The following is a 16,254-nucleotide window of genomic DNA, read 5'->3' on the forward strand; positions in this document are numbered from 1 at the left end:
AATGATTCCAGGTGGGATGAAGGCAGGCAGATTTCCACTCAGGAAGTTTGATACATTTTTCAATAGACAACAGATGCTTTTTGTTATGCTGTAACATCTTGGAAACTTTGAATCAAGCAGCATAGAAGGAGACCATTTAGCCCAGCGAGCCTGTGCCAAACCTTTGAATATGCAGTCCACTATTTCTCCAGAGTGCTACAATTTTAAAGTTTTTCAAGGTTGAACCCGACCTTGTTATGAAAGTTATTAATGAATTGGCAAGCGGCCATCCTTTCAGTAAGTGCATCCTAGATCAGAAAAAGGCACTGTGTATAAATAATCAGCATAGATTCTTGCATAGGTATTTAAATGTCCTGTTCTCCTGTAAACTTGCTTTAAAATTAGGAACTGTAATCAAATAGGCTCCATTAAAATTAAAGGAATTAATGCAGACTTAATGATATGGTAGGTTGCATCTCTGGAGAACATGGATTGAGGCGTTTCAGCTTGAGACCTTTCTTCAGACTGTTCTAAACAGTCAGAAAGAATGGCTGATCTATCATGCTTATTCCAAGATAGATAAGATTCGCTTAAATGGTACGCTCCCCAGTTTTGATATCTTAGTTTAGTTTACTTTAGAGATACAGCATGGAAACTGACCCACGCCAACCATCAATCACCCATACACGCTAGTTCTATGTTATCCCACTCCCTACACACTGGGGACGTTTTACAGCAGACCATTAACGTACAAAGGCCCGCAGGTCTTTGGGATGTGGGAGGAAACCAGAGCAACCGGTGGAAACCCACACGGTCACAGGGATAACGTGCAAACTCCGTACAGACAGCAGCCGAGGTCAGGATCAAATCTGACTCTCTGGCGCAGTGAGGCAGCAGCTCTACCAGCTGTGCCACCCATCTTAACCGGGTAGATCTGATGAAAGATCTTTATCTTTCAATGTTACCAATGTTTCCCTTTCCACAGAGGCTGTGCGACCTCCTGAGTGTTTTTCTGCATTTTCTGTTTTTATTTCAAACCCAATGCCTGCAGTTTGTTATATTTCCATTTATTATATCTGTGCTACTTCGTGTATGCCGGTTTTAACCGTTCTAAGGAAGTGATTCAGCTACATTTTGAACGTTTGCACTGAATTCGCACTCACCAACCCTCAAATGTCACTAACTTTCTGCGTGAAAAGAAAGAATCTTAATTCACTAATTTCTAACCTCATTTGTTGCTCATTTGTGCATTTCATTTTCCACAACAATTTTTATAAAAATCGGTCAAAAATCAATTACATTTTTTAAACGCCGTTTTAAATCAATCAAAAAAATAACAAATTATGAACTATTTTTTTCCCTGATAACAGAAGGAATCACCCACCAAACATGTATTGTGCCTCTTTACTGCATAATATTAGCTGAAGGATAAGTACAACACCATTCAGCAGATTTCCTTTCATCCGTTTTGGATAATTTTCAAGAGATCTTTTAAATCTATCAGGCAGATTTGGGGCCTCGATTTAAAATCACATCCATTACCTCTAACATTCTTTTTTTTTCTCCCCAGTAACGAGCCGAGATACAGACTAGTTTGCTTTTCTCAAGCCCAGAAAACAGCTCAATCATTTTCTCCGACTCCTGAGGTAAGGGCACAACCCAATACTTACATTAAACGAGTGACTTACAAAAAGAACTCACCGTGTAAACATTCCTGCCAAGTAAGAACATACATTGGAGTGGAAAGCAGAAAATACTCGGAAGAGACGAATAAGTGAACTTGATCCAGAAGATCGATGAAAGATTGTTTGTAACTTCATTGCAAGAAGCACAGCCCAGACGAAGTCCCTGCTATAAGTCAGGACATGCCCAGGAATGCAAGAGCGTTTGCTTTCTTGAGCAAGTTGTGATTTGTCCCTGTTTGGGAGCTTCCCACTGACAATTCCAGTCCGGGGGCAGGCTGGAGGCCAAAGGGATATCCTATCTTTCTGCTTCAGATGCTGATCAACTTGCGACCAGCACTTTGTCCTTATATTAGATTTCCGGCATATGCTCTGTTCAGTTAGCTGAGTGATCGGCTTTCGGTTGCCGAAAGTACTGCACTTTCAGAAGATCATATTTAAAGTTCTAAAGTAACATGTAATTGGACAATAACTTATGACTAGAAACGGAGCCAATGCCAAGACAGGAAGTCTATTTCAACATAATATTTTTAATAAAGTGGAGTGATAAATCAATCCTAAAAGTGCACGACTTTGTTGAGTGTGCCAGTTTTGGATAAACTAAAGCTGTCTGACAAACCAGGGGAGGGTAAAGATAACATGACACTATCTCAATGAAAAGCAAGGTAATTATCAAAGGGAAGACAACCAACATTAATTCTCTATCAACATCATTTGGAAGCAGATCGTCTGGCATCAATATATTTGTGTTTGTACGAGCTCGTGTTTTTAGTTTTAGTTTTTAGTTTTAGACATACAGCGTGGAAACAGGCCCTTCAGCCCACCAAGTCTATGCCAACCATTGATCACCCGTACACTAGTTCTATGTTATCCCACTTTTGCATCCTGCACACCAGGGGCACACCAGTTTGTAGATCAATTGGCACGTACAGAAAACCTGCACGACTTTGGAATGTGGGAGGAAACCGGTAGACCTGGAGAAAACACACATGGTCACAGAGAGAATGTACGAACTCCGTACAGACAGCACCCAATGTCAGGATAGAACCTGGCTCTCTGGCGCCCTAGGGCAGCAACTCTACCGCTAAGCCACTGTGCTATCCCATGTTCTAATTTATTTGTTGGAGGTGATGTTTTTCACTAAGGCCAGCGTTACTATTGACCCCCTATTCACACTTGGAAAGAGAGTGTCAAGCCTTCTTTAACTGTAGCAGTCCTTCTGGTGAAGGTTGCTAGTTTCAGATGGTAGCAGACACTGGACCTTGCATCAATGAATGAATGGGAATATTTTTCCCAGTCAGGCTGGTGTGTGACTGGGAATGGTATCCGTGGACATCAGTCTGCGGGTTCTACTGAGGCACAACATGTTTCAACCCAGCTCGTAGTGTCCATTGTGTGCAATGTCTACTGAGAACAATGCCCATGGAGTGTGCACTTTGATGAGTAATGGCGTGATTTCATGGCCGGTATTTATTTGATATTCCAGTTCTAAGTTTCATAATCTTGTACGTTTCAGTCACAAGTGGTAAACAAGCATGGAGCGGTGGTAGACAAATAGCATGGGGCCTGTGAGTCTATCCATTGATTTAGTGACCAGCTGGAACTGGTTAACTGACGTCAGCTAATTCAATACTTGTGGCACCTGGGAATCTATATCGATGGTTCTCCAAAGGCAGAGGCTACAGCAACAGCATGCGGTGCCCATGGATTGACAAATTCAATGACATGGGGACAATAGTAACATTTTATGATAGAATAGAAAAAAATCATTGGAATATATATATACACACACACACACATATACAGACACACATATACATACACCCACACACACATATGTGTGTATTAAAAAGTTTGTTTTAAAATTGAATACTTTGTAACTTTCTCAGCGTCCTTTATGTGGCAACTCTTTTCATACCTTATGTGTGCAAAACAAAGAACATCGCTGTGACTTGTCACATGTGACATTAAAGTAGAATTCATTCAATCATCTATCTATCTATACTATTACTAAAACTCTCATCTTGTCCTCTTCCGGTTTGCGTTGTTTTCAAATTTGCGCAAAAACGGTACCCTATATCGCTCGGATTTTTTCGCCACCTTACTCACCGTTCTCCTCTGCTCCCAGCGCACCAAGTTTTGTCCCGATCGGTGAAATATTAGAAAAATTATGGGTCTGTTATTCGCCGGGACGGCGACGCCCCTTCCGGCACCCGCTGTCAATCAAGGCGCCGAGAATAAAGCTGAAGGAGGGGGGAATGCGGGCTGTGTTCTACAGGTGGGGGCTGGCTGTGTTCGCGGGCGGGGGCAAGCTGTGTTGGCGGGCGGTGGCTAGCTGTGTTCATGGGTGGGGGCTGTAAGCGCGACAGGCACTGGGGACGGGAGCCGCTGATTGCAGAGCCGGGTCATGCAGCCAGTAAGTGCAATCGGAACTGGGGCCGGGAACCGGTGAGCCCACACCCCCCCCCCTCACACACTCCCCCTCCACCACACCCCCCCCCCCTCCCTCACATACCCCCCTCCCCCACACACACCCACCTCCCCCTCACCTGTGAGTGAACAGTGAGCCCACAAGCCGTGACTGAGTGAACTGTGAGTCCACAAGCCGCAACTGAGTGAACTGTGAGTCCGCAAGCCGTGACTGAGTGAACTGTGAGTCCACAAGCCGTGACTGAGTGAACCACGGGTCCACAAGCCGTGATCAGGGGTGTCACAACGGGAACACGTCAGTCGCTCCTGCCCAGTGGGGGGCTATGCGTGAGTGGTGGAATATTGGAATTGGTGGAGAGGTGGAATAGTGCATTGGAGGACCAGGCTTCCCGTGTGAGAATGGGATCCAAAGGTTCCCACTTAGTCTATTAGAATATATATATCACTATTGTCCCCAAATCACTGAATATATATAACTTTTTTTTGGTTATTATGGGTTTTACAGGGTACTACGTTTACATATCTGCTGTGTTGCTGCAAGTAATAATTTCATTGTTTTGTTTTCGGGGCAAACGGCAATAAAACACTCTTGACTCTGGATTAACAAATGTTCTGGGTGGAAGATTGCAACCTTCACGTGGACTGCCCTGTTTCAATGAATGCAATCAACCCGGCGTGCACAATCAAATAAGATCAAATAGACCAAGTTGTCCTACAACTTTAGGCTGTGCACGCCATATGCAAGAGCACTTACACTTTATGTGCAATGAGACGAATAATACTGTAATGTATTGTATTGTATTATTTGGTATTAACCTAAAGCTTACGAGAGACTTAAGCCTGGATATTGAGGAAACTTTGGATTTCAGCAAAGGTGACACAGTGGCGCAACTGGTAGAGCTGCTGCCTCACAGTGCCAGAGACCCAGGTTCGATCCTGACCTCGGGTGCTGTCTGTGTGGAGTTTGCATGTTCTCTCTATGACTGCATGGTTTCCTCCGGTGCTCGGGTTTCCCCTGACATCCCAAAGAGTTGCTGGTTTCTAGGTTAATTGGTGAGCAGAAGGGCCTGTTTCCATGCTCTATCTCTAAACTAAAACAAAGGAGGATCAGGGAGATATCTAGCAAGAAATATTAAAACAGTTATGTTATAAAACAATTAAAAAAAAGGAAATTAAACATGTTTGTTTGTCTTCACAGAAGAAGAATTGGATAGTCTTCTGAAAGTGAATGAGAAGCTGAATTAGTGTCTATGGAGCTAATGGATGCACTGGCTGTCATCTTCTGAAGGTTCAGAAATGTCAAAGATTTTAGAATGGTTGCAAAGGTGGGACGAAAACAAGCATAACCGTATTATTTATGAAATAAATGATAAGATAATGAATGATAGCTGGACATAAGGAGTATCAAAAATGTTTGAATTTATTGTTACAAAATGCTAACAGAAGACCTGGAATATAATAGGATTGAGCACAGACAAAATGGATTTATTAAAAATAGATCATAATTTGACCAATCTTTTAGAGATATTTGAGGCATTTTGCAAAGTGGAAAAGGGGGAACTAGTAAAAGTGGTGCGTTTGGATTTTCATATGGCCTTTGATGAGGTGCATATTGGTTGAAGGACAGACGACTGAGAGTTGGAATAAAAAGGTCATTTTCAGGTTGGGTTATTGGGACAGGTGGGTGTCATAAAGATCGGTGTTCGGGCCCAAGCTTTCACTGCCTATATCAATAATCTGTTTGAAGGGATCAGGAGCAATAGGCCCTGAGTGTTGATGTGGTTCAAAGAGGAGATATAGGAGAGAGCACAGAAGTGGCTTATCGAATATGGTAAAAGATAGAAAAACTACTAAACTAAACGTCTGAAGAAGGGTCTCGATCCGAAACGGCACCCATTCCTTCTCTCCAGAGATGCTGCCTGTTACTCCAGCTCTTTGTGTCTATCTTTGGTTTAAACCAGCATCTGCATTTCCTTCCTCCACATTACTATCTACCTCATTGAACACCCTCTGACTATCTTTGATCGGACTTTACTGGACGTTATCTAGCACTTACCATTATTCATATTATTCACTCTATCATGTATCTGTACATTGTGGATGGCTCAATTGTAATTACGTATTGTCTTTCCACTGACTGCTTGCACCCAACAAAATCATTTCACTGTACCTGGGTACATGTGGCAATAAACATAACTTTTATTTAGATGCCGAGAAAATTATAGTATTGCTGTTTATAATAATAATAAATTTATTTGTGGGCGGCGCCTTTCAAAAGTCTCAAGGATGTCCTTTCACATGAATGAATGAATGAATGACTGTTAGTACACAGATACAGGAAGCAATTAACAAGGCAAATAGCCTCTTCGTCTTTACTGAAAGAAAAATTGGGCACAAGAATAAAGACATCTGATTGCAATTGTAAAAGGCTTTGGTGAGATTGTAGCTGGAATTAGTTTAGTTTAGAGATACAGCGCGGAAACAGGCCCCTCGGCCCACTGAGTCTGCTACAACCAGCGATCCCCGCACATTAACAATATCCTACACACACCAGGGACAATTTACACTTATACCAAGCCAATTAACCTACAAACCTGCACATCTTTGGAGTGTGGGAGGAAACCAAAGATTTCGGTGAAAAGCCATGCAGGTCACGGGGAGAACGTACAAACTCCGTACAGACAGCACCCGTATTCGGGATTGAACGTGGGTCTCTGGGGCTGCCAGCGCTGTAAGGCAATAACTGTACAGCTGCTCCACGATATTGTGTATAGTTTTGCTACCCAAGAAAGGATATATTTGCTGCTGGAGGAAGTATAAAGATAGTTCACCAGATTGAGCACTGGGATTATACTCCGAGGACAGATTACATAGTACGTGCCCCCACACTCGATTTTATATGAGAGATAATTTCATTGGAACTCACAATGCTCTTGTGGACTTGACAGAGATGGTGTTTCTCCTCGTTGGGATATACGTGGAACTTTGGGTCCATAGACAATAGACAATAGGTGCAGGATTAGGCCATTCGGCCCTTCGAGCCAGCACCGCCATTCAATGTGATCATGGTCATAGACTCAAAATAAAGTGTCAGCCGTCATGACAGAGATGTGAAGACGTTTCTGCATCCACACGACAATGAATCATTAAAATTCTCTGCCCAACAGAAATGTGCAAATTCAGGCACTGAGTATATTCACGAGAGCTTGAAAGATCTTTGGATGGCAAGGCAATTAAGTTTCCTGATGAGAGTTCTTTGACCTCTTTCTTTTTCCATAGTTGCTGCCTGACCTACAGGGTGTTTCCAGCAGGTTTTGTCTTATCTTCAGTGCCACAGCTGAAATGTTATCAGCTCCTAATAAGCTTTATCTAGTGCTCTCAACCTTTTTCTTGAAGTCTACTGTGATGACAAGTCATGTCATTACTTTACCAGTACTGATACTATGCTGACCGACCTATATTTCCCCCTGTGTTCAGACTCTCTTAACATGTTGGTATTAACGGAGCTATCTACTTTTTCCTCTGGCACTTGGCCTTTCTCCAAAGATTTATTATGTGTAGTAATGCCTCTTCTATCTCTTCCCCAGATTCTTTTAAAATGTGATACAATCCATCCAGATCAGGGCCTGAACATCGGACCGTCTGTAGCGGCAAACTGTGGAGGGTTCAAAGGCACCGACCACGGGTGAACAAAGGAGGAAGATGACTGAACTTTAATGCCTGCCATCACAGTGAGGAATGTTGATTCCACTGTGGTGGATGTTTATGTTAAATTTTATTTTATGTGTATTGTGTTGTTTTCACTTAGTATGGCTGTATGGCAACTCAAATTTCACTGCACCTTAATTGGTTAAGTGACAATAAATACAAACTTGAACTTTTATTCTTAAAGTTTGCTTGGCCTATTTAAGATATCCCATTTTTATATTTTAAATTCATCATTCAATGTTACTCCCATCTGCTCCATCTTCCCGCAATGTTCAAAATTTAAAATCAAATTTAATACATCTGCCACCTTTTCATTTATTCCAGGAGGTGCTGTCTTTTCTTTTCCTTGATGCCTATATTCCCATTCAAAACTGTTCTATTTAATTTGATATGTCTATGATATGTTTTTGTTTTTTTACGTAACTTGGTGCGGCCATTTCTAAGTTCATTTTCTGCCTTTCTATTTTTCTTATTGACTTCTCTCCAGATCCCCTAGTAATTTTTCTTATCATGTATTACTTTGTTGTCAATGCATTTACTGTAAGCCCCTTTCCTCGATTACTCTCTTATGTCTTAATTTATCCGACTCTCATGAATGGTTTTAGAAGATCGTATTTCTTTCCACACCCCGTTGAACATCATTTCAAATTTCCCTTCTGCTGTTTCGTCATTTTGTTTGTCAATGTTATTACCTATTTTCACAAGATCTCTTCTCACCCTCTCAAAACCATAAGTTCTCATCACAACAAGGTCCTTTTCTCTAATCAACATTTAATATTATGATTGTCATTGCCTCAATGTTCCTCTACTTTTACTTCTCTTATTAAGCTTGAAAGGATTCTGAACAGGTTTACGAGGACTTATGTCAAGTCACATTTATTTATATAGCACATTTAAAAAACAACTCTCGTTGGCCAAAATGCTTTACATTTGTTATAAGAATAGCACAACAAAACAAACTACATACATGTATACATGTAGCCATCACTCAGAGGACATCAGGAAAGGCTTGGGAGTATAGATAAGTCTTTAGTCTTGACTTAAAAGAGTCGATGGAGGGGGCAGTTCTGATGGGAAAGGGGATGCTGTTCCACAGCCTAGAGGCTGCAACCGCAAAGGCGCGGTCACCCCTGAGCTTATGCCTAGACCGCGGGATATTCAGCAGCCCCAAGTCGGCCGATCTGAGGGGCCTGGAGGTGGAGTGGTGGGTGAGAAGACTTTTTATGTAGGTGGGGGCAAGCCCATTGAGGGCTTTGTAGACAGAGGAGAATCTTGAAGTTTATACGGAACCGCACAGGGAGCCAGTGGAGAGAGGCCAGGATCGGGGTGATGTGGTCCCTTTTTCGGGTGCCCGTCAGGAGTCTCGCTGCGAGAGGGTGTGAGCTAGAGGGAGAGGTTGAGTAGGCTGGGCCTCTATTCCATGGAGCGCAGGAGGATGAGGGGAGATCTTATAGAGGTATGCAAAATCATGAGAGGAATAGATCGGGTAGATGTACAGAGTCTATTGCCCAGAGTAGGGGAATCGAGGACCAGAGGACATAGGTTCAAGGTGAAGTGGAAAAGATTTAATAGTAATCTGAGGAGTAACATTTTCATACAAAGGGTGGTGGGTGAATGGAACAAGCTGCCAGAGGAGGTAGCTGGAGGCTGGGACTATCCCATCGATTAGATATATGGATAGGACAGGTTTGGAGGGATATGGACCAAGCGCAGGCAAGTGGGACAAGTGTAGCTGGGACAATGTTGGCCGGTGCGTGTGAGTTGGGCCGAAGGGCCTGTTTCCACACTGTATCATTCTATGACTCTATGCTTTAGTTTGTTCCCCAATATCATCTCCAATAATGAATACTCACTTGTGGGACATTTTACAAATTGGGTTAAAAAGGATGCCTGCCCACAAATCAGGAACTGCATTCACAGATTCTCCATTATCAATCTTTCGGAACCAGGAATAATTACCTACCACCACCAATGTAGCAGAGCTGCAAATTTTTGATCCAAACTATGCTATCAATATAAACAAGGAACTGCAGATGCTGGTTTACAAAAAATGACATAAAGTGCTGGAGTAACTCAGCAGGTCAGGGATTTCTGAAGACCATGGATGTGGTGTTTTCTATCCATGGTCGCCAAAGATGCTGCCCGACCCACTAAGTTACTCCAGCACTTTGTGTCATTATTAGTTATCAAGTTGAGTAAATGTCTATTGCTGTTGCTCCCAAACAATTTGAATGAAAACTTCACATGTTCCCATCCATCAAAAACCCAAACCACCATAAACATCTGATGCTGCCCAAGCATGATGACGCTCTGTGTGCTGGTCCCAGATGTAGATGAGCAATCACTCATTACAATTGCTCCACTCTTTTAAATCTCTACTCCAACAGCAGCATTTCCTACTTTAATTATAGTCTTCTTAAGGGCCTGTCCCATTGTACGAGCTAATTCAAGAGTTCTCCCGAGTTCCCCTTATTCAAACTCGGAGAATTACGGTAATAGCCGCTCGTAGGTACTCGGGGCTCTCGTGGACATTTTTCAACATGTTGAAAAATCTTCACGAGTCTTCACGAGCTTACCGCATTTCCCGAGTACCTGCCGTTAGCGTTACGAGCTGCTAAGAGACGTCCCGAGCTCCGACGTACCCGCTACGTACATTCTACGAGCTTACCACGAGTTTTTTTAACTCGGGAGTGCTCTTGAATTAGCTCGTACAGTGGGACATGCCCTTTAATCTCCTTTCAGATCAGTCGATTCTCTGACTCTCAGGCAAGTGAACCATCCTACCAACAACTAGACAACTCCTGATCTACCTCAGTGGAGACCCTCGGACTAACTTTAATCGGACTTTACTGGACTTTGTCTTGCACTAAACGTCATTCCCTTTATCATGTTTCTGTACACTGTGGACAGTGTACGCATGATTGTAATCATTTATAGTATTTCCGCTGACTGGTTAGCACACAACAAAAAGCTTTTCACTGTACCTCAGTATACATGACAATGAATTAAACTAACTACCTACATGGGGATAGACACAAAATGCTGGAGTAACTCAGCGAGTCAGGCAGCATCTTTGGAGAAAAGGAATAGCTGACATTTCAGGTTGAGACCCTCCTTCCAACTGAAGAAGGGCCTCGACCCGAAACGCCACCTATTCCTTTATCTCCAGAGATGCTGCCTGACCCGCTGAGTTACTCCAGCATTCTGTTTCGGTCTTCGGAGTAAACCAGCATTGCAGTCCTTTCCTACATATTTTAACTAGAAGGGGAATTAGCTTTGAAGATTTTACGTAAAAGGATTTTGAATGCATTTCCCAGATGGATTACCAGTTGAGTAACTTAACCACAATGCCCTCCACTAACTAGTAGCCACATTTACACGGCTACAACAAGAACAACACTTCAAAATCAAAGTACTTCTCTGGCTGTAAAGCACTCCAGGCAGTCTTGAGTGAAATATCCTCCATACATGAAAAGCTTTTCTTTTTTTCTAAGTTTAGAAATAATGCTGGCAGTTAGAGGTCAGTGAGAGCCCAAAGCCATATGTGTACACGTAAAAATACATTAAAATAAACATTCTATCTTTCTGAAGTGTAAAAATCAATTTTACTTTCAAACCTCAGGATGTCCTAAAGTATTTTGCAGCAACTGAGGTATTTTTGAATTAATTGAAATTCACACACATTTAAATTAAATGACAACACAATAAATGATTGAATAATTTGTTTACGATAAGTGATCAAGTAATTATTAGTCTTCTAAAATTTCGTCATTTCAATTGCTTAGCAGTTCCACCACAGAAGCAGACCATTGGGCCCCATCTGGTCTATGCTGATGCTATAATTCCAGATAAGCCTGCTCCCATCATAGTTCAATTAATATAAGGTAGACACAAAATGCTGGAGTAACTCAGTGGGACAGGCTGCATCTCTGGAGAGAAGGAATGGGTGTCATTTTGGGTCGAGACCCTTCTTCAGATCAAGAAGGGTCTCTGAAGAAGGGTCTCGATCCGAAACGTCGCCCATTCCTTCTATCCAGAGATGCTGCCTGTCCTGCTGAGTTACTCCAGCATTTTGTGTCTTTCTTCTAAATAAGATGTCGTGGTCAGTATTAAAACCTGATATACATTGCGACCATTGGGTTTTCAAAGGCTGCTTCCTTCAAATCTCTTCCAGCCTTATCCCCATCTATGGTCACTTCACTAAGATCTGACCTTTACTTCTCTACAGATTCAATCACTCCATCACTGGTGATCAGTTGCCAAGCTCTAGAATACCTGCTTGTAACGTTTCCATTGCTTAACCTTTCATTCTACCTTGAAAACATTCCCCACTCACCCTAACTCTTCAATCAGACATCTGTCAGCTGTATTAAGATCTCCCCACATGGGTCTGTCATGTTTTGTTTGATAATATCTGAAAAAACTGAGTTCTTCCTGGGACAGGTCCAGGAGCAAGTCAATATATATGTTTGTCAATCTATAATGTTCCTTGTTTCTACATATGTATTTATACACATATATAGATATAGATATATATGGCATTTTAGTGAGACACACACATATTATATATGTATATATATATATACACACACATATATGTGTATATTGTGTGTCAATCTGTAACATCCATTGTTTCTATGTTTACACATATATATATAAACATATACATATGTACATACACATATATATACATATGGCATTCAATCTATATACTATTTAATATATATATATACTATTTTATATATCTATATCTATATCTATATCTATATAGATAGATAGATGGACTTCCATATGATTTAAATCCAGCTGAATTTTTGTTTGAAAAACAACTGAGATCTTGCTGTTATGAAAGTGCTATATAAATGGAAATTGGTGTTGGCAAGAACTTAAAATTCATTGTTACATAAACCATTTTTCTCACTTTTTTTTCTCTTGTTCTGTCACTCTATTTTACCTCAACTCCTACTCCTATCTTTTCTTTTCCTTTATGGCTCTCTCCCCCCCTCTCTCACCATTTACTGCCTTTTCACTATGAATTTGGACTTTACCTTCATCCTAACATTGCTTATCTCTGACTGCATATTCCACCGACAAATACCATCTCATGTTGATGATGGAGCTCACCAAAATATGACCTTGAACCAACATTAGTATTAATTGATCAGGCTACTACAGTGAGGTGGGAGTTGACAATATTAACTGCCCCATTGCCCTTTTTCACTACCCTACCACACTGCAGAAGGATGAGGGAGGATCTTATAGAAACATATAAAATTCTTAAAGGATTGGACAGGCTAGATGCAGGAAAAATGTTCCCCCTGTTGGGGGAGTCCAGAACCAGGGGTAACAGTTTAAGAATAAGGGGTAGGCCATTTAGGACTGAGATGAGGAAAAACTTTTTCACCAGAGAGTTGTGAATCTGTGGAATTCTCAGCCACAGAAGGCAGGGGAGGCCAATTCACATGATGTTTTCAAGAGAGAGTTAATTAGATTGAGCTCTTAGGGCTAAAGGAATCAAGGGATGTGGGAGAAAAGCACGAACGGGGTACTGATTTTAGATGATCAGCCATGATCATCTTGAATGGCGGTGCTGTCTCGAAGGGCCGAATGGCATACACCTGTACCGATTTTTCTATGTTTTTTTTGTTTCTATAAAAGCCTTCTCCAGGGCAGCTCCCAGGCTCTGGAACTCCCTCCCCCAACTGATCCGCAATTCCGTGTCCCTCACCATCTTCCAGTCCCGCCTCAAGACCCATCTCTTCACCTCTGCCAATCCTTAGCCCCACGACCCCCTCCCTTTTCATCTGTGCATTAATTGCCTCATATTGTGTTTTATATTGAATTCTGTCTTTACTTTGTGTACTAGTCATGTCTCTACTATTTATTTCATTCCCCTTACATGTTTTTCCTCTACCTGCTAAATTTTTGTAATGTGTCCTTGAGACTCTTGAAAGGCGCCCATAAATAAAATGTATTATTATTATTCAAGTGTCCTGCGGTAGTGAATGGCTCTGAAATAAACGAAATGCTTACGCTTCCTTACTGCCAACTGCTGCCTGTTAAGATACTGACCATCCTGGGGAATAAAAACAGAACTAAACAGAATTAATCACACACACACATTTTCAAAGACTAATATTTAAAGCTTCATACTGAAGAACGGGTTAAAAAAAACCTAAAACCTACAGTCTCTCGATAATAGTTAACTTCATTGCACACTTTGCCAATCAGACTGTACTGTCGCGCACTCAGAAGTACTGCAACAGGCGCTCACAAACACACACGTTGCGAAATGCAATTCTCGCTCCATTCATAACACGAAGCAAGGAACCAGGCTCTTCCAGGGAGGAACTCTCTTGAATTGTTTTCCCCATTCAACTATATTCTCACACTAAACAGACCAGGAAAAGGGGGGAGGGAGGGGGGGGTGGAAGACAGAGAGAGAGAGAGAGGAAGTCACGGTATTGAAGTCACATCTTTTTCACTCAAATTCTCGCACAGAACATAATCAAATCAAAGCAGAAAGCAGCCCATGAACTCGTGATCAGAAGAGGTTAATCTCTTTAAGGTCGATTCATTAATATATTTATGGGAAACTTTTTTTAAATAAAGGATGATCGCCCCACATGTCCCACGATTCCGAAAAGGAAATGTTCGCTTTTTTGGGGAAAAAAAGCTATTTTCTGCAGCGTCAAATGTAACACTAATAACATTTCGTAAACAGATCAAACTATTATAAGGCATCAGACAGCCAGACACACGTTAAAATCACCAGGGCTGGAATTGTCATGAAATAAAGGGGAACTTTATAGGCAAGATATGAGAGCCAATGTCAAAATATATAGAGAGAGTTGAAAAGTTTATCTTACCTTGAGAGAGGAAGGATTCAGAGGGTCATCGTATGGGGCTGGACTGGGTTACAGTGCGGCGAGCGCTCTGCATGCACCGGTAAATGATTTCGGTTTCAAAGGGCTATGAACGGGGAGGGTACAGGGGGGGAGAGGGGGGGTGCGAGTCTGTCCCAGAACGGGTGTTACCTGCGGGGAGAGATATGGGGAATAGGAGGCTTTTTATTTTAACCGCCCCCCCCTCCTCTCGTCTCCCAGTGATGTCATTAACCCAATTAAAAAAAACTTTTTTCAAACACCACACACAAGAAAAACTCAGAACCTAAGTCCCACGCTTGGTTGAAATTCCAGCTGAATCAAACGACACCAAAACGTTGCATTGATATCAGTAGACACAATCTCAAACTGCACCCATCGAAATCCCCCCATGTACCGACCCCATGCACTCTTGTATCAAAAAAAGGCAAAGTCAGAAAGTATGCGGAAAAGGAGTTGATGGAAAACGGGCTGAGTTTGTAAAAGTGGGTAGGAAGACACACGATTGTTTTTGTTGTTGTAGTTTACATACCGAGAGGGAGAAAGGCGTTGAGATAAAAAAAAAAAGTCTACAATGGTTCTATTCTTTTAAATATACTACACATTTGTCCTGGTACGCGGCTCAAAGGAACTCGCCGCATTTTACCATGAAAATTAAACAAAAATAAACTCATTACCGATACAATTGGCAGAAATTGAGCCACCAGTTTGTGCCAAGCAGGAAGGTGTAAAAATGTCTTTCAATAACACTATTTTTGTGAGTGGAAATCTTATGTTGGTAACACAGGGCGTTAAGGTTTCAACTGCACGCTGTTTTTAAACGAGGAATGGTTTCGAATGCATTGTTGAAGACTCAAAAACCCCAGCTTGTCATTAAGATTGAAGGTCACGTTCTATGAACACATTAAAATATTAACCCTGTTTCCCTGTCCGCATATGCTGTCTGGTCAGTTGAGAACTTCCAGCATTTTTGGTGGTATTAGTGACATGGATCAATGTGGGGGTTTCTATTTAATATTTTTCATTAGGGTCGGGAATTATTTCATTAATTAAACACAATTGACGTTAAAATCCATTGAAATTTTTGAAAATCATAATCCATTCATGTACATTTTATATAATTCACAATTACATCTGTTTTTTTATTTCTTTCAGGTCTTTCCAAGACTTTTAAGACGCAGTAGACACAAGGAACTGCAGATGCTAGTTTACTAAAAAATGGAGACTCAAAGTGCAGGAGCAGATTAGTTTGGTTTAGTTTAGTTTAATCTAGTTTAAGCTAGTTTAATCTAGTTTAGTTTAGTTTAGTTTAGTTTATTGTCACGTGTACCGTGGCACAGTGGAAAGCTTTTTTTTGTTCCATGCTCTCCAGTTAGGGGAGGGGTTGCCAACTTTTTTTGTCCCGTTTACCACTGGCAACTTTAATAGCATATATCAATGTTATTTCACTTATTTATGAACAACTAATGATGAACAGATACTGGTATATAACCATATAATCATATAACAATTACAGCACAGAAAACAGGCCATCTCGGCCCTTCTAGTCCGTGCCGAACACTTACTCTCAC

At 41.4% G+C, this 16,254-nt stretch overlaps 1 protein-coding gene across 2 annotated transcripts in view; it reads right to left on the reverse strand.

The window, feature by feature from the left end:
• The window catches only part of kcnj15 (potassium inwardly rectifying channel subfamily J member 15), a 30,408-nt gene extending 15,308 nt beyond the window's left edge, over nucleotides 1-15,100 (reverse strand). The window contains exon 1 of one of the 2 annotated variants that reach the window (XM_033032486.1): nucleotides 14,669-15,100. Coding sequence is in view for 1 of the 2 variants with exons in the window: in XM_033032485.1 (XP_032888376.1) it covers nucleotides 1,681-1,799 (119 nt within the window). In the remaining variant the exon portion in view is untranslated. Of the gene's footprint in view, nucleotides 1-1,680; nucleotides 2,046-14,668 lie in introns of those variants that run through there. The other variant, XM_033032485.1, reaches the window with a different exon arrangement.
• Nucleotides 15,101-16,254: the final 1,154 nt, after the last annotated feature.

The sequence above is a fragment of the Amblyraja radiata genome, chromosome 14 (genome assembly GCF_010909765.2).
Source record: "Amblyraja radiata isolate CabotCenter1 chromosome 14, sAmbRad1.1.pri, whole genome shotgun sequence".
In the NCBI taxonomy this organism is placed as follows: domain Eukaryota; kingdom Metazoa; phylum Chordata; class Chondrichthyes; order Rajiformes; family Rajidae; genus Amblyraja; species Amblyraja radiata.